General features: G+C 40.0%; 1 protein-coding gene across 2 annotated transcripts; it reads right to left on the bottom strand.

Moving 5' to 3' along the window:
• Positions 1-205: 205 nt before the first annotated feature.
• PLEKHS1 (pleckstrin homology domain containing S1) lies at positions 206-23,280 on the bottom strand. Of its 2 annotated transcripts, XM_058542704.1 has the most exons (12): positions 23,253-23,280; positions 14,108-14,196; positions 13,890-13,996; positions 12,809-12,943; positions 11,026-11,101; positions 10,022-10,138; positions 8,131-8,256; positions 5,872-5,978; positions 5,171-5,377; positions 4,349-4,450; positions 2,948-3,083; positions 206-385 (listed from the first exon to the last, which is right to left on the bottom strand). In XM_058542704.1, exons 1-12 carry the CDS (start codon positions 23,278-23,280, stop codon positions 206-208), a joined length of 1,410 nt encoding a protein of 469 aa, XP_058398687.1. The 2 variants fall into 2 exon arrangements, with proteins under 2 accessions (XP_058398687.1, XP_058398688.1); XM_058542705.1 differs by lacking the exons at positions 13,890-13,996; positions 14,108-14,196; positions 23,253-23,280 and having other exon boundaries at positions 5,213-5,377; positions 12,809-12,903.
• Positions 23,281-24,345: the final 1,065 nt, after the last annotated feature.

Raw genomic sequence — 24,345 nt, 5'->3', positions numbered from 1 at the left:
TGTTCCATAGTCATTATTCCACTTGGCCCTCTGCACATCCCTGATGCAATAGCCAGAGAGGGAATAGTTATCCCCATTGTTAAGGTACATATGTGGAGATTCAGAGAGGTGTGCTGACTTGCCTCATATCACACAGCGTGAGTGGCAGAGTCCAGTACAGAGTCCATGTCCCCTCTTCACTCCCCTGCAGTGGGTCGCTGCCATGTTATTCTCTGGTTCCTTGCTGTTCACCCTTCTTAATGGCTGGATTCCTCTTCAGTGCCCTCTCCAGTCCAGACTTATCTAGTTGAAAAGGTACAGGATCTTGGTGTTTTAAAGGGCATGTACAGGCTGTAGCGTGGAATATCTCTGAATTTGGGATCCGGCCGATGGTGAGTTTTACTTTCTAAAACACAACAAGAAAAAAGAAAATTAAGTGACTAAAGATTACCCTTAGGATTGTTTGTTCTCAGTCTGTCCTTATTCATGCCCTTGGAGCTGGTTTTGAAGAAAATCCTGCAATGAACTACAATATCTGGGCCAGAGGAAGCCAGGCTGACTTGTATATTCAGGTGAAGATGGATTTTTATTCTCTGGCGTCCACTGACCTGAGATTTTAGGGCAGATTCCAGAAAGCATCGATGGTGCCCAGATGGGCCCATGTGTACCAAGAATTAAAAAGCCTCTTGAAACTAGAGAATCCAAATGAGACCACCAGACAGGACCAGCCCCTGACAAAATTGGGAGGAAACTGAAGTTTGATGTATTCCTCCTGCAATCTAGCATCTCCTCCCCTTTCACAAACACACCGTCTCCCCCTCCTTTTAAAATCACGTTCTCTCCTCTCACTGTCCCTACATCATCCCCACCTCAAACTCCCACTTCTCTCAACTCAACTTCACTCTCAAGGAAGGAGAATAAGTCTTCTTGGTTCAGGTGCTCTAAAACGTTAGGGGCCCTTCGCTGGCCCTCCTTTGATTCCACATCTCTCCTCTTCCAACATTCTTTCTCTTCCCAGGGACCAGCTATTTGAATTTTTAAAAAGAACTTAGCCTAAAGAAATAAGCCAGGAATGGTGGGGGTGGGAAAGTAGGGGAATCTTTATCTTCCAAGTAATCATGTTGATGAACACCCCATATTTCTCAACAGTGTCTAGTTGTTAGCCAAGAGAAGGGGGGCAGGCAGAATGAGCGCAGGAGAAATGCTGTTGTCCCCTCCCATGCCAGCGACTCCATGAGCTAGAAAGACAGTCTTGATAAGCTGCAGTCAGCGACGTCCAGATGGAGTTCCTGAATCTACTCCTAGGCAAAATCCTTTTCTTGGCTTCAGAGCTGATGCCTGGATCTTTGGGTCAGAGTGTTGTTTGGTAACTTTCAGCAGAGTTCAGATTATATTGAACACTTGGCCCCAGTGTGGGTCTTTGACAGATGAAATAGATTTTAGTTCCAGATTGCTGGACTGGGTCCCTGAGAGCTACCTCTTTTCTACCACGCAGACTCCCACCCTAGTCTTCAAAACCCAAGCTAAACACCTCCTTCTCTGAGATGCCTTTCTGGCATCTCTCCCACAGATTTAGTCCATTCTTCCTCTATTCTCCCATGGCCCTCTGATCATATCTCAGGGCACACACTGTTTTGTAGTAACTAGCACTTAACATGCCCGTTTTATCCTCTAATCTGTGAGCTCCTTAAGCTCAGCCTGAGGCCATTCTTGTAGCTCTAAGACCTAGCACAGTATCCAGCATACAGTAGATGTTCAATAAATGGTGAGTGAGTGAATGAAGGAATGAATGAATCCTTGCTCTGCCACTAACTAGCTACGTATCTTAGACAACTCACTCATCCTTACTGGGTTTCCCCATTTAGATAACAAGGGTAGTACAATTTGTCTAATCAACAAGGTTACTGTGTGATGCAGAAAAGATAAGACATATATAATCATACTCTCAGAGCTGGAGGAAATTTGAGAGATCACTCAGTACAGCGGTTTTCAGAAATTTTAAGCCAAGGAATTGTTTCTTCAAGGAGAGCTAATGGGAAAGTCCAAGATATAAAAAAGATAAATGATAAATGTAGACCACTCTAGTTGAAGCCCCACACACTGCCCCCTTCCTCTCCTCTCTCCCTGTCCCCATCTTGAGGGTCCAAGAAGCACAGTTTGAAAACCAACTGTCTCACTTCAGAGAGAAGAGACTGATGCCCAGAGAAGGAAGTGATTTTCTCAAGGTCACGTGGCTTGTTAGAAATAAAAATAGACCAGGGAAGAAATTAACAATATGGAGATTGTACTAATAGGCAGAACCATGGCTAACCTTTTAAAAACATGCATACTTAGTACATATCACACGTTTTGTTTAATTCTTACAATAACTCTGCGAGGAACGTATATGTTGATTTCTGAGATGAGGAAACTGAAGCCTAAAAAGGTGAACCTGTCCAACATTCCCCAGCCAATAGCAGTAGAAGTAAAAGTAATAGTAACTACATTGAGCACCTAAATTGTGCCAGTCACTGTTGTAAGCACGTTACATATATTATCTCATTTAATTCTCCAATAAACCAGTATTATCATTATCCTTAATTTTATAGAATAGAAAACTGAGGCACAAATTGGTTAAAGGAGGTGGGATACAGAAGGTGAGCTGGTCTGATTCCATTGCAAGCTCTTTTTGCCACATCACACTGCATCTGAGGTCCTGAACCCAGCTGTTCAGTCTCCCAGCCCAGTGCTCTCTCCTAATACTACTTTATGTGAAAGAATTTGAAAGGGTCCTAAAATAACTTTCTGTTATTTACAGGTATTGTATTAAAGTGTTGTTTACACTTCTTATTCTCTTATTTACACTTGGTGGCTGAGGAATGAAGAGTCTCATGTGTCTTCAGGGTACTGTTCAGACTCCATCTAAGACCTTGATCTTGTTCCTTCTGGCACTGACTTGCCCTGGCCAGGGCCGGTCAGCAGGACTCACCTCCTTCTGGATGGACCGGCTGAGAAATAAGGAGACCTCCTCCAGGCTCTGGGGCTTCAGGTCGTTAATGGCCAAAAGGTGATCTCCGTGACAAAATAAGCATCCCAGGCGCGGAGGGCCTTCCCACTGAGCCACACTGCAATGGGAATACAGCATCCGACACAGTGTGAGACCGGCTTGCTGGGAGCACAGGATGTGGATAGAGACCACCCGGGGCCCCTCACTCTAGTCTCCCCCGTTGTTGTTGCTGTCACCAGTTTCTTTAGCTATGTTGCACCACATCTGAAGTAGACGAACTCCTTTTGCTGTTCGGAATCTTCTTTCCTCTGTCGCTACTGTGGAACCTGGCCCTTCCTCCAAAGCCCAGCTTGAGTCATACCACCTCTCAAGGTCCTCTCACATTCCACTTCCTGTAACTCATCTCCCCTGCTCCTGAGCTTCTATTTCACGGTATGAGCGCCTCACTTCTTACATATGTAAATAAAATGCATTTTATATTTACTTGTTTACGTGGCTGTCTTTTTCACCAGGCTATGAGACCCCAGAATTACTGCAACATCTTTTAAAAAAAATTGTTTTTATAACCTCATAACTCCAAGTAAACAGAAGGTGCTTAATTAGTATTCATTGAAAGTGATCACATAATAATTACACAGTGAATTTCTAATGAACAAATACATGAATTAATGAATGAGCCAGCTCAGGTACAGACAAGTCCACAGCTTTAGTCAAGTATTTATTGAGACTTAGATTGTGGGAAATTTGGAAAAATGGAAGGTTGTGGTTCCCGCTCTCTTATAGAACTTATAAGACAATTACTGTCTAACATTTACTTTAAAGGGCTTTCTTCCCTTGTAAAAATGTAATCTTATATCAAAATGGATTACAATGCCTCTAAAAGAATGTAGAATTTAATAGACAGTGATCATTTTAAGAAAATCCTCTGCCATGGAGTCTTTTGTGTCTGAGTCTCTGAGCAGCAGGTTTTTAGCTGGCGTCTGGAAGTCTTAGCTCCTGGCATGCCTTTTTCTTTTAGACCTTTGATTCTTGTGGACTTCACTAACTTCATTCTTTCATCAAATACTCATTGTGCATTGAGTGGGAAAGATTTCCTAAGGTCATACTTATTCTTGCCAACTTTTCCTCACCTTCAAGCAATCAGAAATTTGCTCCTTCCTGGACTTTTGGATATAGCTCCTATACCCACCCACCCCCCAGCTAACTCTCCTACACGATAATACCCTTGTTTCTGCCTCAATCAAAGACCTTTGATGACAACAGCAATACGACAGTCCAAGCTTTTTTGTCAGTTTTGCCACATATAGTGTTTCAAGATGTAATTGTTCTCTGCATATCTTCCTATGCCGTTTATAATCAATAACCTTCAAATCTCCATCTTACCATATCCGTCCTGCAGCTTCTATGAGAGCAAGATAATTTATGATGTCAGGAGGAGAAAGGAACACATTCAGTGTCTCCACTTGGCTTTCATCAGGATTGTTACTACGAGATAAGATGTTTGTAAAAGTTACATCAGGCAACTATCTCTGGCTGTGAACTGTACTTTCTGAGTAGACTTTGGCCTCCTACATCTGAGATAGTATTTTCCAGTTAAAGATTGTCCAAAACATTTGGAGAAGAATATGAATTTAAGTTACTGAAAAGTACTCATTAATGCCCTCCCCCACCCTTCTTGAGGTAGACAATGGGACGGGAGTAAAAAATGAAATAAATTGATGATATAACTGCCCATATCATGTCAGTTTGTACATCTCTTCGTTGGAAATTTCATAGGAGACACTGAAAAGAGTTAAAGTTGGCAACAATCTCATCAAATGCTCTTGGCATCACTTGAAACTTAAATATCCCCCTCCTAGTCTGTAACCAAACCTCATGTGACTTGTATGCCCATAATTTTAACAGTAAAAACTGGGTGACATGCTACTCAGATCAGTGTGATCCAAAGTTCCAAAAACTGAAAGACTAGTCAAGGGGAAATTTTTGAAAACATTTGAAAATGCCACCCACAGCCCGGGGGACCGCTTTGCTTCCGGCTCTGTCTCTCATTGTCCTTTGCCACCACATCAGTGAGGAGGAGAGGCTGGGCAGACTCTCGGCTGACTTGGAGATTTTTAGGAAGTGCTTTAAAATTTGAGTTCTGATTAAAAAAGGAAGCCTGCCCTGCTCTAAGGGCCCATAAAGTTTTAGAAATGAGAACTTTACTTGATTAAAATAGACAATTGCACAACAGTTAGTGAGGCCGACCCCTTTTTGTCATTCGTGGTCTGTGCTTCCGTATTGGCAGGTGAAAGACAAGAGTCTCTTCCTGAGCCTTGTTCCTGCTGGTGAAGCCCCACATTCTGGGTCTCTGGAAGGGTCTGGGATTCCTCTTTGCTCTCAGCAGCCTCATGGGATGTCTCTTTGAAAAAACTGGAGTATAACAAGTTAACACAAATCCTTTTTCAGCATGTTTATGTTCAACTCTCTGAGATATGTGAATCAGAGTTAAGTAGCTAACAGCCATGTGAAGACTAACAAGGTCTTGAAGTATGTCCAACCATCAGAATCACAGGCCCAGTTAGAACCAAATCCAACAAACTTTCCTTCTAAAGATAGACATGGAGTCAAAATAACTCTTTACATTGGGAGGGTTTGGAGGACAGAAGTGAGAGTGTGAGAGACACAAATGCAAAATAGAAAATAACTTCCCCAGGAGGCAGAAAATGCCCTGAGGATGTCACTAAATGGTTTTCTATGGATAGAGAAGCATTCTCACTTTTTCTTGTTTTGAGATTATTGAATAATGTGTTGAACTTGGTCTATGAGAAATGCTTTTATACTAATAAATCAACAGTAATTGTTCTATAATTACATTAACAGTACATTAGTTAAAATCAATTTTAAAATTATGGCAGGATACTTACCAGGATTTCATCGACATGTAATGATTCTCAGTTCTCTTGGAGACCTGGTCTGGACTACCAGGTTTAATGGATTCACCAGAATCCTGGGAAGCAATAATATTACCCAACTATAGACAGGGGGAATAGATGTAAGGATGCAAGTCTACTAATAAGCCAGGTATCTTTTTACCCTTACATAATGGCTCTGGGCCCTGAAATAGTAAGTTGAATGAACGATTGGGTGAATAGTGCTGCTCATTCTGAGACTATCAACCAATCTTATCTACATGAGACTGAGCCAGTAAAGCTGCTGGCAGACTCAAAGTCCATTTTCTTCTCCTGGAGCCCTCATGTTCCTGAGACAAGTGTTCTATTGAACTAAATTGCTATTTTCCTTTCCCTTTCATCACTAGGCCCTTAATGACATGAACTCTTTTTCCCAACCAGTGCTACTGTAGAATCATGTCACCTGGTTGGGTCAAAGACTCTGACACAATGCAGAGCTGGCCTCAGGCTACTCTGCTCACAGGCCTCCCAAGTTGCTTCAGAAGGCTGTAAGGGTTCTAGAAAATACTGCCCTTGGGAGTCTCTCAACCAACCCCTCAAAACTACGAAAGTCATTTGGAGCAATGGTTGCTCAAAAACCCTAAGGGCTTTCTATTGCCTACCTAACAAATTAATCATTAATCTATAATGAGAACACTTGATTCCAGTCAAGCCAGTCTTCCCACTACTCCTCCCACAGTGATCTTCTGGTGCCCATTTTCATGGATCTTCCTTCACCTGGAATGCCCGTTTTCTCTTCTGCCTGATGAAGTTGTGTTCGGGCCTGGCTGAGGTCCCACAGCCCCCTCTGACCACCTCAGCCAATCTTTCCCTTCTCTGAACTTCTACAGCACAGCCTTGTACTTAATTTTTTCTGGTCTTTTTTAAATGGTCTTTTAGCTTAGTTTTACCTGCCTTACTAGACTTTGCATGCCATAAAGTACCTAGCAAATGCCAGGCATATAACCAATGCTCAATATAACCTGACCGGTTGGTTAGACTGTCATAAAAGACTAGTTGCCATCGTTATGTCCCAGAGAACACTAGCATGAAAATAGTTTTGGTGAAAGAAGGATCCTGTGGTCAAATGAGCTTGGGAAATGCTCTATGTTGTATCCTACCTGGCTATTTATAATGCTCCACTGCATGCCAAAGGCTCTGAGAATTCTGTAGTGAAGAAGTTTGTTTAGCTTACTTTAACTTGGTGTTTCTGGAACTTATTTGAGCCCAGAATGCATCTTTTGTGTGAACACATGTCACCGTCATGTAGAAAACCCCCAGTTTGGGAAATGCTGCAGTCCTCCCCCCAGTTTGGTCTTCCTACCTCCCATTTCCTTTCTCTTCTCTCTATAGTCCACCTCAAATATAGCTGCTGGGTTAGTATTATTGGAACATAATTCAAGTTTTGCCACTTCCCAACTCAGAAGCTGTCACTGTCCCTGTGATAACTAGAGGATGAAGTCAGCTTGGCATTCAAGACCCATCATGGTCTGGTTCTTTTTTTTGTCTTATTTCCCACTATGCCATTCACCCACTCTAGGTCACAGCCCAACTGAACTATTCAACAGATACGTATTAAATGCCATTTTGTCTCTGAAGCCTTCCTTGACTCCAGCAGAGAGAGAAAATCTCTTTTTTTCTATTGCTTCCAGAGCTCTTTGACCATGCCACTTTGTAGCATTATCATGTGGTAACAGATGGGATTGTAAGCTCCGAGGGCTGGAATGATGCTAGATCCTTCATTATAGCCACCATACCTAGTACCTAGCACACAGAAGGCACTCAGTAGTGGCTTCCAGTTGATCAATAGACTGGTTGATACACACGACACAATTTATTACCCAAGGACCTTTGCTCAGACTATTCTTTCAGCCCAGAAGGCAGAATGACTCCCCAAGTGAACCCCCCAAGTGCAAATTTTACCAGTCAAGTAAGGTCAAATGTCATTTCCTTCAAGGAACCTTCCCTAGACTTCTGTCTAGAATTCAGCTCCCCCACCTCCCACCCCTCATGCACTCTGGCTATTTAATAAATATCTCTCTTCAGCACAGAGCCCTTTCTGTCTTGTATCATAGTTGGCTCCTATTTAAGTGGCAACACTGTGAGCACATCACCTCTGTCTGACTCACCTCTGTGTTTCACTGAACCCAGCCTAGTGCCTCAGAAATAGTGCATGGCAGGGGCTCAGTAAATAGTTCTAGAAAGAATGAAAGATTAATGTGTGGAAAGGGTTACCTCTAAAGGAATACTTCGAGGACTAACATAATGACTCTCTTCTTCCGTATCTTGACTGGTCTCCGACAAGAAATCATGTGATAGATGAGATTGTTTGAGTCCTAGAGAACTTTTTCCTATTAAATGCTGAAAAAAGAGATGAAGACAGAATTAATGCTTTTCTTTTTCTTTGGAAGAGACAGAATTAAACCATATGCTTTCTGGAAAAGCCATAATTAATTAGGCTGAGAATATCAGAGGATCTTCCAAGGTTATATCCAGAAGCCCACACAACTTGAACTTGCCTCTTGAGTCTGGGTCACCACTGATGATGTAAAGATATAAGCCCATCTTTTAGGCTTTTCTTTACCACTGGGAGCTGTAACTCAGAGCTAGTGGTTCTCCCTGGTAGGTAGTGTACTAAGTCACTAAGCTCCGTCACTGAGTCCCCCACCCCCTTCTTTTTCCAGCTTTCACCCAGTGCCATCTGAGAAGGTAATTACCCGAGAGTAAAGGCACTGCACCTTTCCTCTTTCTGCTCAATATTCATCTTTTGTTTTCTGCTTGTATACTTCTATTGTTTCCATAACAGTGCTATTTGGTAGTGTTGATTTTGTGATAGTATGAGTTATAGGCTTCAAGGTGATCTAGATTCAACCAATGACCATCTTCCGTCCTCAGTAAATACAAGATACTCTACTAAAATAGCTACTTTGCATGGCAGGAAAATTGTTATAAGTACAATTTAATTCTTCCAAAAACAATGCCTTCGAGCAGAGTGTTTTGAAAAGACCATGAATGTTCTCTAGGAAGTCCTTGAAAGAAAGTGATTTTAAAAAATAGATGTATTTAAGTTGTGCCCATTTTTCTGGCTCCAAGCTCATGGAGCCAGATCATGCTATATTGGGGATGAAGAAGGGTTTCCACTCAATTTCAACAACAGCAACAAATCCCAACAAGGCATATGGTACTCTTAACTGAAGCTGATTGAAAAATCACTGGATTGAAATACATAGTGTGAAAAGGCAAGAAAGCCAATAATGTTATCTTTTGGGAGAAAGGGTATGGTGAGTGAAAAGCAAGAGGCATTTACTGAAAAGGGTTATCCTTCTCAATCCCGTTTCCTACCACCCTTCCTACAAACACCCAATGAGGTGTTTGGCCTGGTGAATTGGATATGTTATGAAAAGCTTTTAAAATAGTTGGAGCGCTCCCAACTAGATAAAGTAGGGGGCTATGCCACATTAAGAAGTGTTTGGTACTCAGGGAGAAGGGCAGGTCAATGATTACATCTCTAAGGGACAAATTAGTATCCATGGCAAAATAAAAATATCCAAAATTGGGAAGACTGCAACTCCAAGAGAGCTGAGAGTATCAGCAAATCACTTTCAAGGGGCAGAGGTATTGTATTTTCTTCCTCAAACGGATTTCATTTGCAACGAAGATGAAGTCACACATCCACACACATCCACAAGCAAGACTGATCTGGGTAAATTAAGGAAATTGATAAGAACTCTGCCTTTGCCCTAGGAGTACAGATGGTATGACAAGAAATCAAGTGGTATTTTGGGAATCTTTTTACAGAGGTAATCTGTACCCTGTGTGTGAAAGGAAGGAAAAGGTTGCCAGCCAAGCTTTTGTTTAGCTGGAGGGATCTCCTTCCAACATACCCAGATGCGTGTTGAGCAGCATCTGAAATGAATGAATACACTTAGATGTCGGCAGGACAAGCAGTAAGGCTCATCTATGGTAAGGGAAACAGACTAGATATAGGATAAATACTATGTCTAAGAATCATTCTTATGGTGGGTTAGGCTTTGAGGAAGGTGTCAAATACGTTGGTAAGAACTTTCAAGCATCAGCTGGCTCCCAGGCATGGCATCCCGAGAGAGGATGAGGAGAGTCTGATTACCACGTCTGGAAGACTGTTTCTTGGCATGGTGGAGCTGACAGTCTCCAATGTGTTGGAAGGACCAAGGAGAGGGCAGGGGTCCGAAGATGGCCTTTTGTCACTCGATGAGAGTTTCTCCTGGTTGTGAAAAAGGAATATTGGAATGAGGCCACGACTGATCTCTTGTCTGAAATGAATCAACAGCCTTGTCACTGGGCTCCCTGACTCCAGTCTTTCACTATTAACATTTATATTCCCGGCCAGCAGTCTCTCACTAAGACACAAGCTCACCTCCTCTCTCTCCTCTTCCCAAACGCTTGAGGACTCTCAGCCTGGCCTTCAGAGATGCCCTGAGTTCCCTCAACCCGTCTTTTCAACCCTCTGTCCCCTGCACTCACCCCTTTGCTCTAATCATTTGAGTCTACTTGTAGACTTGTAGCCTTGCTTTCCCCCCTTCCTTGACCTCTGCCTTTATTGTAAGCATAGAACAACCTAGAAAACATGTCAAAACAATACCTAGAGACCAAAGTTTCATGTATAAAGTTCTGCTCTAAGAAAGGACTTGTATAAATTAGCAAAGGTTCTTAAGAAGTAAATGAAAAACTTAAATCTAATAGCCCTTACATTAAAGAGACATTATATTGAAAATGCCAGATAAATGAAAAGCATTTTTATAGAAACCACCTTAGACTTAGTCATTCAATAGGTAGCTGTAACGTACCTTGAATAACAATTATGGAAAATACTATAGTTTCAGCTACTGTTAAGAAATGCCAGTTAACTTTCCCTTCTCCTACCCCCATAATAAAAATCTGAAGTGTCTGTATTTTAGCTCTCTTACAAAACACAAAAGTATTTTTCTCCCTATTGTTAATCAGAAAAATAACAAAGACATACATTTTCTCACTTATTTATTCCTTGTATTAATGCCAGTTGCTAAGGAGGGAAAAAAAGCTACCATTGTTCCCTTGTACAAGAGGGCTGTGTTCAGGTGCCCTGTTATTTTGTTAGTCATGTAGAGTCACCTCTATATTCCGACGTGTTGCTTTTATATCCTGGCAAAATGATGACATGAAGGAGACCCAGTCTTTAATCTTCTCCCTGTTGATAGGAATCAACTTTCAGCTGGCATGTGGCAACAACAGCACCCGCGCTCCTTTTGAATCCGAGAAGGATTCTTTTATTAAGGTTGGAACAGGCAGTGGAGCAGGTACCAGGAAAATAAAGATTTTTTCCTAAGTAGCTTAAATGATCCACTGTCTCCTCGCCACCTCCACACTCGCACACTAGAATTAACCCTCATGCCATCTCTGTGAGGAAAGCTCAGAGAAATGGGAAGAAAAGTGGAAAATAACAGTAGTAATCACAGGGTTTGGAGCTTTTGGCTTTGACACTGATTTCTTTGTGTTCTTAAAGGAGCCCCTTAACCCATCGGCGCCATTTCTGCATAGTTATCCAGGTGTGTCTCCCTTTGGGGAATGCATGTGTTTATGAAGAATGCATTTGAACAGATTTATAGAAATCACATCTTTTCTATTGAGTCTCATGACAATTTAAAAGAAAGCTTTTTGCCTTGGGATTGATCTGCAACAGATCAAGGTTCTTCATAATCTGAGAAGAAAATGATGGGCTTTGAATGTCATGGTAGAAATTTGGGACTATAAATAATCACTAGTCAGTGATGACTTTTGAGCAAGGGAGTCATATGTTCAAACTTGAGGTTTGAAAAGATTTATATTGCAGCTGTTCATGAAAGGCTTTGCGCCAAGGAAGGGCTATTTAGGAGGCTATAGCTGTAGCCCAAGTAAAATATAATGAGGTGTCTACTAGGAAAAGGGTGCTGGAAAGAGGAGCAAAATTTATGTGTCTCTTTCATGTAACTTTCCCTTGACCTCTGTTCCTCTTCCATTTTAGTACCTGGCATGTGTGCATAAAATAGATATAAAAAAGTGTTCCTCATACTTTGGCTTTAGCATTTGCTGCCTCCTCTGCACTGCCTCCTCCCCCAAGTTTAGCTTCTCTGTCAAGCAGATAATCATTTATGAGGAATCAATTAGGCTCCTTTGCTAGCACCAAGAGCCCCTCTTAAAATCTGAAGACTCCTTCAGGGATGAGCATAGCCTTTCCCTAATATATGTAGCTTGTACAGATGTTTGTGTATTGGGTTCTTCTATGTGGAATGCATCTGGGGTGATGGTGACTGTTAGGGGTTGAATTGTGTCCCTCTAAAATTCATATGTTGAAGTCCTAATTCCCAGTACCTCAGAACGTGACCCTATTTGAAAATTGGGTCAGATTGTTGCAGATATAATTAGTTAAGATGACGTCATACGGGAGATGAGTGGATTCCTAATCCAATATGACTAGTATCCTTAGAAAAAGGGGAAATTTGAACACAGAGACATATACACAGAGAAAGCCATATAAAACTGGAGTTATGCTGCCACAAGCCAAGGAACTACCAGAAGTTAGGAGAGATGCCTGGAATAGATCTTCCTTAGCACCTTCAGAGGGAGCATGGCCCTGCAACACTTTGATTTCTGACTCTTAGCCTCCAGATTAGTAAGACAAAATATTTTTGTTGTTCTAAGCTACCCAGTTTGTGGTATTTTGTTATGTCAGTCCCAGGAAATGAATACTGTGACTTTTCAAGGTATTTTAACATATAATGAAAACCACCAAGATAATGTTTAAGGTTGTGGCCGTGAGTTTCTGTTCAAATCATGTTTATTGTTTATTGGTTTAAAATGTTTTTTGTTTGTCTTTGTTTTGCACACAGGAGACCCTCTGTGTTATCTTACAACTTACCTGTCATGGCCAATGAGGAAGTAGTCCCTGTTAGGGGTTCTGATGGACATCACCTCATCAGGGTGGCATTTAAACATCTTCTGCACAGATTGCATTTTTTCATGGCTACTTATGCCAACTTCTACACTGGAATTTCTGTTAGATATAGACATAAAGTATTAAGCAGACACAAAAACAGATGCAAAATTAGGAAAAAAAATGACTAATGTTTTATATTAGGATTCAAATTGAATAAATCTTTAGATTTGCTTGATCAATGTTTTGAAAATTGTGTAATAATTTTAGAAAATAAGTTTAGACCTGGTTCATCACTGATTGAAAATACTTCATTCAGCCTGAAACTTAATTCAAAAATTCTTATTTCAGTTGGATTCTTGGTTCCACATATTATTGTTTTCTCATTTTTTTGTACACAATTTCTTTCTTTCTTTCTTTCTTTTTTTTTTTTTTGTGAGGAAGATCAGCTCTGAGCTAACATCCGTGCTAATCCTCCTCCTTTTGCTGAGGAAGACCGGCTCTGAGCTAACATCTATTGCCAATCCTCCTCCTTTTTTTTTCCCCAAAGCCCCAGTAGATAGTTGTATGTCATAGTTGCACATCCTTCTAGTTGCTGTATGTGGGACACGGCCTCAGGATGGCTGGAGATGCAGTGCGTCAGTGAGTGCCCGTGATCCGAACCCGGGCTGCCTGTAGTGGAGCGTGCGCACTTAACTGCTAAGCCACGGGGCCGACCCCACAATTTCTTAAAGAGAAGACAAAAAAAGCCAATCTAAATATTTTTTAAAAATCCATCAGGCTTTATGAAATGATAATTTCATCTGCTCTCTCATTCATAAATTAAGTGAATCAAAGTCTTTCATAACTGAATGCTTGTTGATTAATAATTTATTGATTATAATATATAATATGAAATAAGTACATAGCTATCTTTTACTCAAAGTGTTTCCCATTTTGGGTTCTTTTCAGCAACAAATATAGTAAGTGTGAAGCTTTTGCCTTTTCAGTCAATGGTTTAAATTTCAATTTGCATGCAAGTTGTTAGTATTTGTTGTTACAAACATTTTCTCCATTGGATACACACCGATTAATTTCAATGGAACCTCGGTGATGAAGGTCTTTGTAATAGGAAAGACTAAAGCCCTTTTCCTCACTCTTTGACAGAACAAAAAACCGCTTTTTCCAAGAGGCCTGAAAAATGAAAACATTTTGCATCTCAGTTAAATCTCAGAGGGGGAGAAAGGATTTAAAAAACGCTCAGGAGGCTAGTGGGAGGCCTGTTAAATCATAGTGAATACTCACTGCAGAGAAGAAAAGCTGAGGAGGTGGTGATTTAATAAAGTAATCTTGTTTGCAGACTTCATGGTCATGATAAAATGTTGATTGTTTGCCTAATAAAAGAAAGTGAATAGGACTCAGTTTGTTCCCGGTAAATTTCTGAAAAGAACTGCTTCAGTTGGAAAACACTGCTTATCTCTGGAAAAGTCTTCAAGTGATTCTGTTATAGAAAAGAATATCTATAATAGGCCAGGGGAAAAAGGACCCAGAGGGCCAAATGTGTGATTCTTATTCATCCACAGCAGGGACCTCCATTCAGATGACATTGAGATGTTCCTTAATTCTGCTCACACCTGTCTGGCTGTCTGTTTCTGGAGCACGGTATTGGCTCGCTAGACGTGAGCAAAGGTTTCTGTCCTTTCCTATTGAAGCACCAGCCACAGGAGCAAGAAGAATTCCGCCTTGATCTTTGGCTTAGCAGACAAAAGCAAAACCACTTGCTACTGAAAATGAGGTGGCAAAAAAGTAGTTAAAGAGGTTTCTAAAAATGTTAACTGTTCTCTGTGAGTGTTGAAATTATAGGCAGTTTTGATTTTTTCTATCTTTTCCAAAATGTCTGCAAGAAATATATACTATTTTCGTTATTTAGAAAAACACAGCTAATGTTATTAAAATAAAAATTTTTTTGAAAAAGTAGGGTGGAGCTTGGCTGTGCTTTCACATCCAGGCAATAGTTCTAGTTTGCTCTTGGTTTTGGAAAAGGCAGCCTTTACTAAAGAATTAGTGTTTCTTTATTAAGTGAAAACAGAATCAGGATTAGGTAAGACAGCTGATGGGCCATTGCGCTGGTATCCAGTAATTCTTAGGCAGCTGTCCTCACCTTCCCCTCCTCCCCTCCTTTTGCAGCAACTCTGCCTGCTCCTCCCATTCCCGCTGAAAAAAGAGAAAAGGAAAAGAAAAACAGAAGGAAACAATATAGCAACAAGTTTCAGCTCCTTTATTTAACAGCTGTGTGGCCTTGGACAAATTCATGGATTTATTTACTAAACAAATATTTATAGAGCACCTTGAATCACTGAATTGGTCTCAGTGTCCTCATCTGTAAAATGGAGACAATAGCACTGATCTCATAGATTTGTGGTCAGAACTGAAGGAGTCAATGCATGGAAACCTCTCAGTACTGGACCTGGTGCACAGTAGGGCTCACTGAAGAGTAGTTATTATTAAAACAGAGGAAACTTTAGCCTTTATCATTTGCAGAATAAACTGGTCTTCAATCTGCCTATAATGTAGATGTTCTCTCGTGATATTAAATTTAGAGGGTTCAGCAGATGCAGACATTTTATGAAAATTTGTTCTTGGAAGTCTCTGATGACTTTGTATAGACTTGGCAGAATCTTAAATAAAGCAAGTCTGTGAAGATGTAGCCCAGTTTTTGGACTCCCGGGGTGTCGCCGCTGTTCACATTGGCTGCCAGTTCCAGGGCACGAAAGCTCTGACGGTCTTTGTTGACCACGCCGACGGCAATGTTTTCCCTAGACCTTGTACTGAGGAAAATAACCCAGTGGACAGTTGGACCACGTTAATCTGAGCTTATGAAGCAATCAATATCCTGCCAATTTAATAGTTAAGCAATATGAGGCCCAGAAATATTATATGTCTTCCTCATTGTTGCATTAAAGCAAACTCAGATGTATTGATACGGAAAAGCAACTGTGGCCACGATGACATTCATTGTTAACAAGGGCACTGAAGTTTTTGTCTATAGCAGGATTCTGGGCTTAGAAATGAGCTACTAGAGAAACTTAATGATGAGGTCTTTTCATGCCACCTGGCTTCTGCTTGTACTCCCTGTCTTCATGGAGCTTCCAATCATGTGGAAGGTGGATGATAAACAAGAAATTAAATAAACAAGCAAGATAACTGCAGATTGTGATATGTGCATTGGATATGCACATATCCAGGATGATGAGACAGAGCAGCCAGGGAGGCCACTTTAGGTAGATGAGTCAGAGGAAACCTTTGTGAGGATGAGAATGAGCCAAGCGTGTGAAGAGCTGGAGAGGCAGAGGAAGCAGCACAAAGGCCCAGTGATAGGAAAGGGTTTGGTGTGCTCAGGAAGAGAACGGGAGCCCCAAGTGGCTAAAATATAATGAGCCAAGGAAGAGTGTAATTGGATAAGATGAGGCGGGAGACAAGTCCTGCATGGCCTGGGAGGTTGGAGGCCATGGTAGAGTTTGGATCTTATTTTAAAAGCAATGGACAAGGCCACCCAGGGATTAGCCTGGCCAAAAAAAACATTGAAACAATCTCATCAAACCTCTAGATTCAATCTAGGAAATACAGAAAACAGAGAAATATGTTAAACACCACGCTGGGAATGTGATAAGCAAAATCCAGTCTGTGGGGAACTTACAGGACAAATTTTCAGTATTTTCGTCTTAGTATATAGTATAGACAATTTTGCCCCTAAACATCTCCACCGGGATTTCCCATAAATTTCTTTCTCTCATGCCCTCCTCCCAGGTGCCCTATATCACTTGGTAACACAACATCTGTCCAGCCTCCCCACGTAGAATACTTAGAGTCATCTTAACTTTCACCTTTCCATCACCCTCATGTCCAATCAATCATTAAGTCATGTTCATTTTACTTCCCAAATACTTCCTGGATCCATCCCTATCTCTCTGTTCCTATCTTCACTGCCTTCAACGCCTTCATATATTTTTCACTAGACTGCTGCGGTGGCTATCTAGTTTGACTCCCTAATTCCAGTCTTGACATCTTCAAATCCATCTTCAACATAGCCCCGAGAGTAAACGTTAAATCTGGCCAATCTAGCACTTCAGGCAAAGATGGAATAACAGGGACTGGATTTACCAGACAAAATATATAAAATAGTGGTTTTCAAGACACTGGACATAGGTAATAAAAGTCATTGATCCCTAGAGACAGGAAACAAGGTGAGCCCTACAATTTCTTTGAGAGAATTTCTAGGACACAGCTCAGGAAAGGGGAACCGAGGTAGAACCAGGTGGATTCCTGAGTTGAGGAGATCAAGACACTAGAGTTCAGAGGACAGAGTGCCAGAAAGAAAAGAGCTGCACAGAGAAAGAATTCCAGAGACATGCATAAGGTTCCTCTCAAGTATTTGAGAGTACTGATCAGTATATGTGTGTGAGGAAACTAGTCAAGGCCAGAGAAACAACCATTAGAAAAGATTAGAGGGAATAGTGCCCAGTGCGCACACAGAGCCAGAAAAAGTGCCTGTTTCCTCCAGCCAGATTGGTCAAATTAATAACTTATGGGGCATTGAGCAGGTCTTTTTACAATGGTAAAGGGGTCAATTAATCAAGAGAACAGGTAGAGTACTCAGGAAGGTCTTGCCTCCATAGTGAGGAATCATTAGCTCTAGGCTAATCATTAACTCCAGACTCACCTAACAAATCATCAAAGCAAGTCTTAAAAGGATCAAGGTGCTTCCAAGAAAATTGGCTGCATCCCAGAACAAAGCTCAAGATTTATAGGAATACAAAAATATTCAGCACCCAACAAGGTAAAATTTGCAGTGTCTGGCAACCAATCAAACATTACCAGGCACGAAAAAAGGCAGGAAAATATGACCCATAATAAGGAGAATAATCAATCCATCAAAACAGGCCTGGAATTGACACAGATTCTAGAATTAGCAGAGAAGGTTGTTAAAACAGTTATTATAACTGTATTTTATATATTCAAGAAGTTAGGTAGAGATGTAGAAGATATAAAAAAGATCCAAAGTGAACTTCTAGAAATGAAAACTACAATGTCTCAGAAAAAAATACACTGGATGGAATTAACAGCAGATTAGTGCACTTGAAGGTGTAGCAATAGGGACTATCAAAATAAATGCAGAGTGAAAAAAGAATCCAAAAACATTAAAAGAGCATCAGTGCACTGGGCGACAATTTCAAGTGACCTGATATACAAGTAATTGGAGTCCCTGAAGTGGGGAAAGGAGATAGAAAAAATATTTGAAGAAAGAATGCTGAAATTTTTACAAATTTAAAGAAAACTATAAACTCAGAGATCCAAGCAGTTCAGGAACCCCAAATACAAAATACATGAACAAAACTATATCAAGGAACATCATAATCAACTTGTTCAAAACCAATGATAAAGAAAAAAACCTTAAAAGCAGCCAGAGGGAAAAAAGACATAATGCATATAGAGGAAAAACATAAGGATGACATTAGATTTCTCATCAGAAAGAACACAAACAAAACAACAGTGGAAAAATATTTGAAGCACTGAAAGAAAAATACTGTCATTCTGGAATTCTATGTGCAGCAAAAATATCTTTCAAAAATGAAGACAACTTTAAAACATTTTCAGACATACAAAAGCTGAAGGAATTCATGATCAGGAAACCTGTACTACAAGAAATATTAAAGGAAGTCCTTCAGGTGGAAAAAAATGATGCCAGATGGAAATGTGAATTTATACAAATGAATGAAGAACACTGAAGTGGCACCTGCAAAAGTAAATATATAAATTTTTTTCCTCTTATTTAAAACATTGAAAGAATTAATTGACTGTTCAAAAAAATAGTAACAATGTACTGTTCAGATTATAACATATGTATAAGTAAAATGCATTCCAACAGTAGCATGAAGGCCAGGAGGGAAAAATGGATGTGCACTTTTGTAAAATTCTTATATTATATGTGAATTGGTGTAATATTAGTTGTAATAAGATAGACTCTGATATGTTAAAGATGTATACCACAAACGCTAATGCAACCACTAAAATAATAAAACAAAGTTATAATTCCATTTATCAAGAGATAAAATGGAATCATAAAAATATACTCAATTAATTCAAAAGAAGAAGAGTAAAAAGGGGAACAAAAAACAAACGAGAAAAACAGAAAACAAATAATATTATGATAGACTCAAACCTGACCATATCAATAATCACATTAAACGTAAATGGTCTAAACAATTCAATTAAAAGACAGAGATGATCAGATTGGATAAAAAAACAAGACTCAACCATATGCTGCCTACAAGAAACAAATTTTAAATATAAAGACACAAATAAGTTACAAGAAAAGATCAGGGGCCAGCCCGGTGGTGCAGTGGTTGAGTTCGTGTATTCTGCTTTGGTGGTCCGGGTTTCGCTGGTGCAGATCCTAGGTGTGGACCTACTCACTGCTCATCAAGCCATGCTGAGGCAGCATCCCACATAGAAGAACTAGAAGGACCTACAACTAGGATACACAACTAGGTACTGGGGGCTTTGGGGAGAAAAAAGAAAAAAAAAGAGGAAGAATGGCAACAAATGTTAGCTCAGGGCCGATCTTCCTCAAAAAAAAAAAAAGATCAGAAAAAAGATATACTATGCTAACAGCAGTCAAAAGAAAGCTGGAGTGGCTATATTGACCTCAGTGCAGATTTCAAAGCAAAAAATATTACCAGGGATAAAGCAGGTCTTTTTATAATGGTAAAGGGGTCAATTAATCAAGAGCACATAATAATCCTACACATTTATGTATCCAATAACAGACCTTCGACATACATGAAGCAAAAACTGATAGAACTGCACAGAAAAATAGACAAATCCACAATTACAGTCAGAGATTTCAATACCCCTCTCTTAATAATTGATAGAAAACATAGGCAGAAAATCACAAAGATATAGTACACCTTAACAACACTATCAACCAACTTGACCTGATTGATATTTGTAGAAGACTCCACTCAACAACAGCAGAATACACACCTTCTCACATGTAACATTTACAAAAGCAGATCACATTCTGGTCCATAAAACAAGTCTCAATAAATTTGAAAGGATCCAAGTCATATGAAGTATGTTTTCAGAACATAATGTAATCAAATTGAAAATCAATAACAGAAAGATCTCTGGAAAAAAAAAATTCTGAAGTAAATAACCCTTGGATCAAGAAAGAAACCCAAAGATAAATTAGAAAGTTTTTTGAACTGGATGAAAAGAAACCATAAGATATCAGAATTTGTGTGATGCCACTAAAGTAGTACTTGGGGGAATTTATTGCATTAAATGCCTAGAAAAGAAAAAAAGTCTCAAATCAATTACTTCAGCTTCCATCTTAAGAAACTTAAAAAAGAAGAGCAAATTGAATATAAAGTAAACAGAGGAAAGGCAATAACAAAGATCTAAGTGGAAATCTGAAATAGAAAACAGAAAAACAATAGAGAAAATCTATGAAACCAAAAATTGATCTTTTGAGAAGATCAATAAAATTAATAAACCTCTATTTTATTTAGCCAGACAGATCAGGAAAAATAGTGAGAAGACACAAATTACCAATATCAGGAGGAAAAATGGGACATAACTATAGATTCTACTGATAGATAAAAGGATAATAAAGAAATATTATGAATAACTTTAATAAATTTGACAACTTAGATGAAATTGAAAAATTCTTTGAAATCACCAACTAATAAAGGTTACTCAAGAAGAAATAGATAAGCTACCTGACTAGCCTTCTGTATCTATTAAAGACATTGGAATTGTAGTTAAAAACCTTCACACAAGGGTAACTTTGGGCCCAAATGGTTATTCTGGTAAATTTTACTAAACATTTAAGGAAGAAATAATACCAGTTCTAAACAAAATCTTCCAGAAAATTGAAGAGGAGGGAATATTTCCTAACTCATTCTATGATATCAGCATTACTCATCCTGATAAAAACTCTTAGCACACTAGGAATAGAAGAGAACTTCTTCAACCTGATAAAGGATATCTATGAAAAACCTACAGCTAACATCATACTTAATGGTGACAGACTCAATGCTTTCTCCCTCAGATCAGGAAGCAAACAAGAATGTCTTCTCTCACTTCCCGTATTCAATATTTACTGGGGGTTTTAGCCAGTGCAGTCAGGCTAGAAAAAGGAAATAAAATTTTTTTTTAAAGTTAATGAGCTTTTCCACTCTTAAGCAGCCACTATGGAACACAGTATGGAGATTCCTCAAAAAATTAAGGATAGAACTACCATACCATCCAACTATTCCACTGCTGGGTATTTATCCAAAGAACATGAAAACACCAATGCATAAAGATACATGCACCCCTGTGTTCATTGCAGCATTATTCACAATAGCCAAGACTTGGAAGCAACCTAAGTGCCCATCAAGGGACGAATGGATGAAGAAGATGTGGTATATATACACCATGGAATACTACTGAGCCATAAGAAACGATGAAATCCAGCCATTTGTGACAACATGGATGGACATTGAAGGTATTATGCTAAGTGAAATAAGTCAGAGGGAGAAGGTCAAATACCGTATGATCTCACTCATAAGTAGAAGATAAAACAACAACACACAAACACATAGAGACAGAGATTGGATTGGTGGTCACCAGAGGGGAAGGGGGGAGGGAGGAGGGCGAAAGAGATGATTAGGCACATGAGTGTGGTGATGGGTTGTAATTAGTATTTGGGTGGTGAACATGGTGTAATCTAGGCAGAAATAGAAGTACAATGATGTACACCTGAAATCTATACAATGTTATAAACCAATGTTACCGCAATAAACAAAAAAGAATTGCATTGACTTGGGTCAACTCTAAGGGCTGCTGGACTTGATTAGGCAATTGGAGTCCCAGCATGGACTCTACTCCTTGCTAGCTGGACAGCTTCGAGTAAGTCAAAAAAAAAAAAAAAAGAAATATATGACCATACAAAAATTTGTCACTCATATTCATAGCAGCTTTATCTGTGATATCCAAAGACTAGAAACAACCCAGATGTTCATCAACAGATGAACGGATTGACAAATTGTGATACATCCATACAATGCAATACTACTCAGGAATAAAAAGGAAGAAACTCTTGATACATGCAACAACATAGATGAACCTCAAAAGAATTATGCTGAGTGAAAGAAGCCAATCGGAAGAGCACATACTGTATGATTCCATTTAGGTAAGACTCTAGTAAACACAAACGAATTTAGAGTGACAGAAAGCCAAACAACAGGGGTAGGGATTGGGTGCTGGAGGGAGGGATTATAAATAGGCACAAGAAAACTTTTGGGAGTGATGCATATGTTCACTATCTTGATTATGGTAATAGTTTCCCAGGCGTATACACATATCGAAACTTATCAAATTGTACACTTTAAATATGTGCAGTTTATTGTATGTCAATTATATTACAATAAAGCTATTTCGAAATGTTCCCGTGCTCAAAATGCTTCAAGGGTTGCCAGTCATATGAGGTCAAGGTCTGGCACAATATAGCGCCACATTTCTGCAGCCTCGTCCTTATTCTCCTCCGTCCTATTTTATATCCACATTCTCCTCTGACACATCCTGCCCTAACCTACTTCGTTGCTTTTCTGCTGAGATGTGCTCTCTTTTCCAATCTCTTTTAAAACTCTACACATCCTTTAGGGTCCAGCTCAAATGCCTTCTCCATAAAACCTCTCTGCATTCCCAGAACTACTTGCATGCTTTTTCTTCTTTAGTCTCCCATAGCATTTTGCACTTATTTCATGATTGCTATCATAGCCTGATTGTATGTGTTTAACTCCCCAACAAAATCGTAAACTCATTGAGAGCAATGACTCATTAATTAATCTGCATATCCTCTGCAATATGAAGCACAGTGACTTACTAATGATAGGTGCTTTGAATAAATATTCAAAAATATTTATTTTTGAATTGAATTGGATAATTTGATTTCCAAGTTACTTCATCCTAAACTCAGCTCTTCTAACCACTCACCTACAATGAACTATGTAAACATGAGCAAGAATATTTGAATAATACATCTTGAGTCACCCTCATAATAACCCCTGATAACAATTTAGGCAGTTTCTCCAAGTGAGGATTTTATATAAAATTAAGGAGATATTCTCCAATCTTTTCTGGGGTATAGTTCATTGTAGTAGCATCTCCAAGCAACAAATGGAACATTTGGCCCATGAAGATCAGAATAGATAGGTGAGCTCTTACAAAATAATTAACTGAATCCAATAGCCTCTGCTACATTCTCCAAATCAAAAATCAATGTCCTGGAATGCCACCCATTATCACCACTACCATCTTCTGTATCCCGCTTAGCTTGATGGGAATTGTTTGTGTAATTTGCAATGAAAAGCTTTTTCCTTCTGAGAGTATGCCCCTTGGGTACCTGGACTCTTCTGACGTTTGGCTTCCATTATGGCAGTCTGTTCTCACCTGTTAGAAAGAAAGGCTGAGCGTTAGTTAGTCCTCAAACAACAGTATGCTTCACTGATTAGCCACTCAATCCTGGGGTATCAGGATGGTGCCTGCAAATGTTGGTGAGACGGGTTATCAGCCTCCCCTTTTCCATTCTGCCCTAAGGCTGAGAGTAGCCGTAGTAACAAGGACATATCCAAGCAGCCTGTGCTCACCAGTGGCAGTTCTGTGGAGGTGTTGTCAGGATGACTGAAGGAGCCATCTTCCCTGGACTTTCTCTGCTCCTGCTCCGTAAGTGGCTCTGACAAGAGTCCCTGAAAGAAGCAACACTGAGGAGGAGAGAGAAGACCAGGGCAGAGTGCAGGGTGCTATGGATCAAATGCAGCTGAGAAAGCATTTCTGGCCAAGAGGAAGTCCAAGATAAGCCCTTTTCCATGCCAGGAACTTGCTCTCTCCAGAAGGAAGGTCCTAAGAGCAAGGACCAGGGCATACCCGTGTTCTTACACTGCCTCAGCCACTGAGTGGCCCGTTCCCAAGGCTGCCCGACTCTGGGGGCTGAGGCTGACATGGCGAAACTGAGTCTGAGAGGTGAGTCTTTTCCTGGGCAACTCTGCCTGCAATCCCTTGACCCACATGGATCCCTGCGAGAGGGGAAATCCCACAGGGGCAAGGGCCGCAGGGCAGATGAGATCTTTGAAATAAGAATGTGCTGGTGGCCAATTTTTACCTTGAATTAAGACTCTCAGAATAGGAGGAAGTAATGAACAGGGCAGTGCTCACGAGATGGGAGGAGGCAAAGGGCCCTTCGTCATCCAATCCGCATGGTCATTCCTTCCCTCCTGACTTCTCCCTTTGTTCACCATAAACTCATTCTTTCCTCCTATGGTACAAATAACTCATAGCAATTCTTTAATCATATATATATAATATAAATATATATATGTATATTTTAAACAAAGATGAAAGTCTTAAGTTTAAGACCACAAGTTCTCAAAGTACATTCTTTTGGTGTTTTGTCAGAAGCTTCTGGGAGCTATTTGAAGATCAGTGGGGCTTTCCTAGAC

Source organism: Diceros bicornis, chromosome 6, assembly GCF_020826845.1.
Source record: "Diceros bicornis minor isolate mBicDic1 chromosome 6, mDicBic1.mat.cur, whole genome shotgun sequence".
In the NCBI taxonomy this organism is placed as follows: Eukaryota; Metazoa; Chordata; class Mammalia; order Perissodactyla; family Rhinocerotidae; genus Diceros; species Diceros bicornis.
This window is presented reverse-complemented; position numbering and strand designations above follow the sequence as displayed.

Excerpts from the sequence above, each read along its gene's own strand:
- PLEKHS1 (XM_058542704.1), bottom strand. The coding sequence starts at position 23,280 with ATGGAAGCCAAACGTCAGAAGAGTCCAG. Across the intron at positions 5,378-5,871 it reads TACATGTCGATGAAATCCTG|TTTTTTCAAAGAGACATCCC; the intron begins GTAAGTATCCTG and ends GTTATACTCCAG. Across the intron at positions 4,451-5,170 it reads CAATTGTCTATTTTAATCAA|TAACAATCCTGATGAAAGCC; the intron begins GTAAAGTTCTCA and ends CTTATCTCGTAG.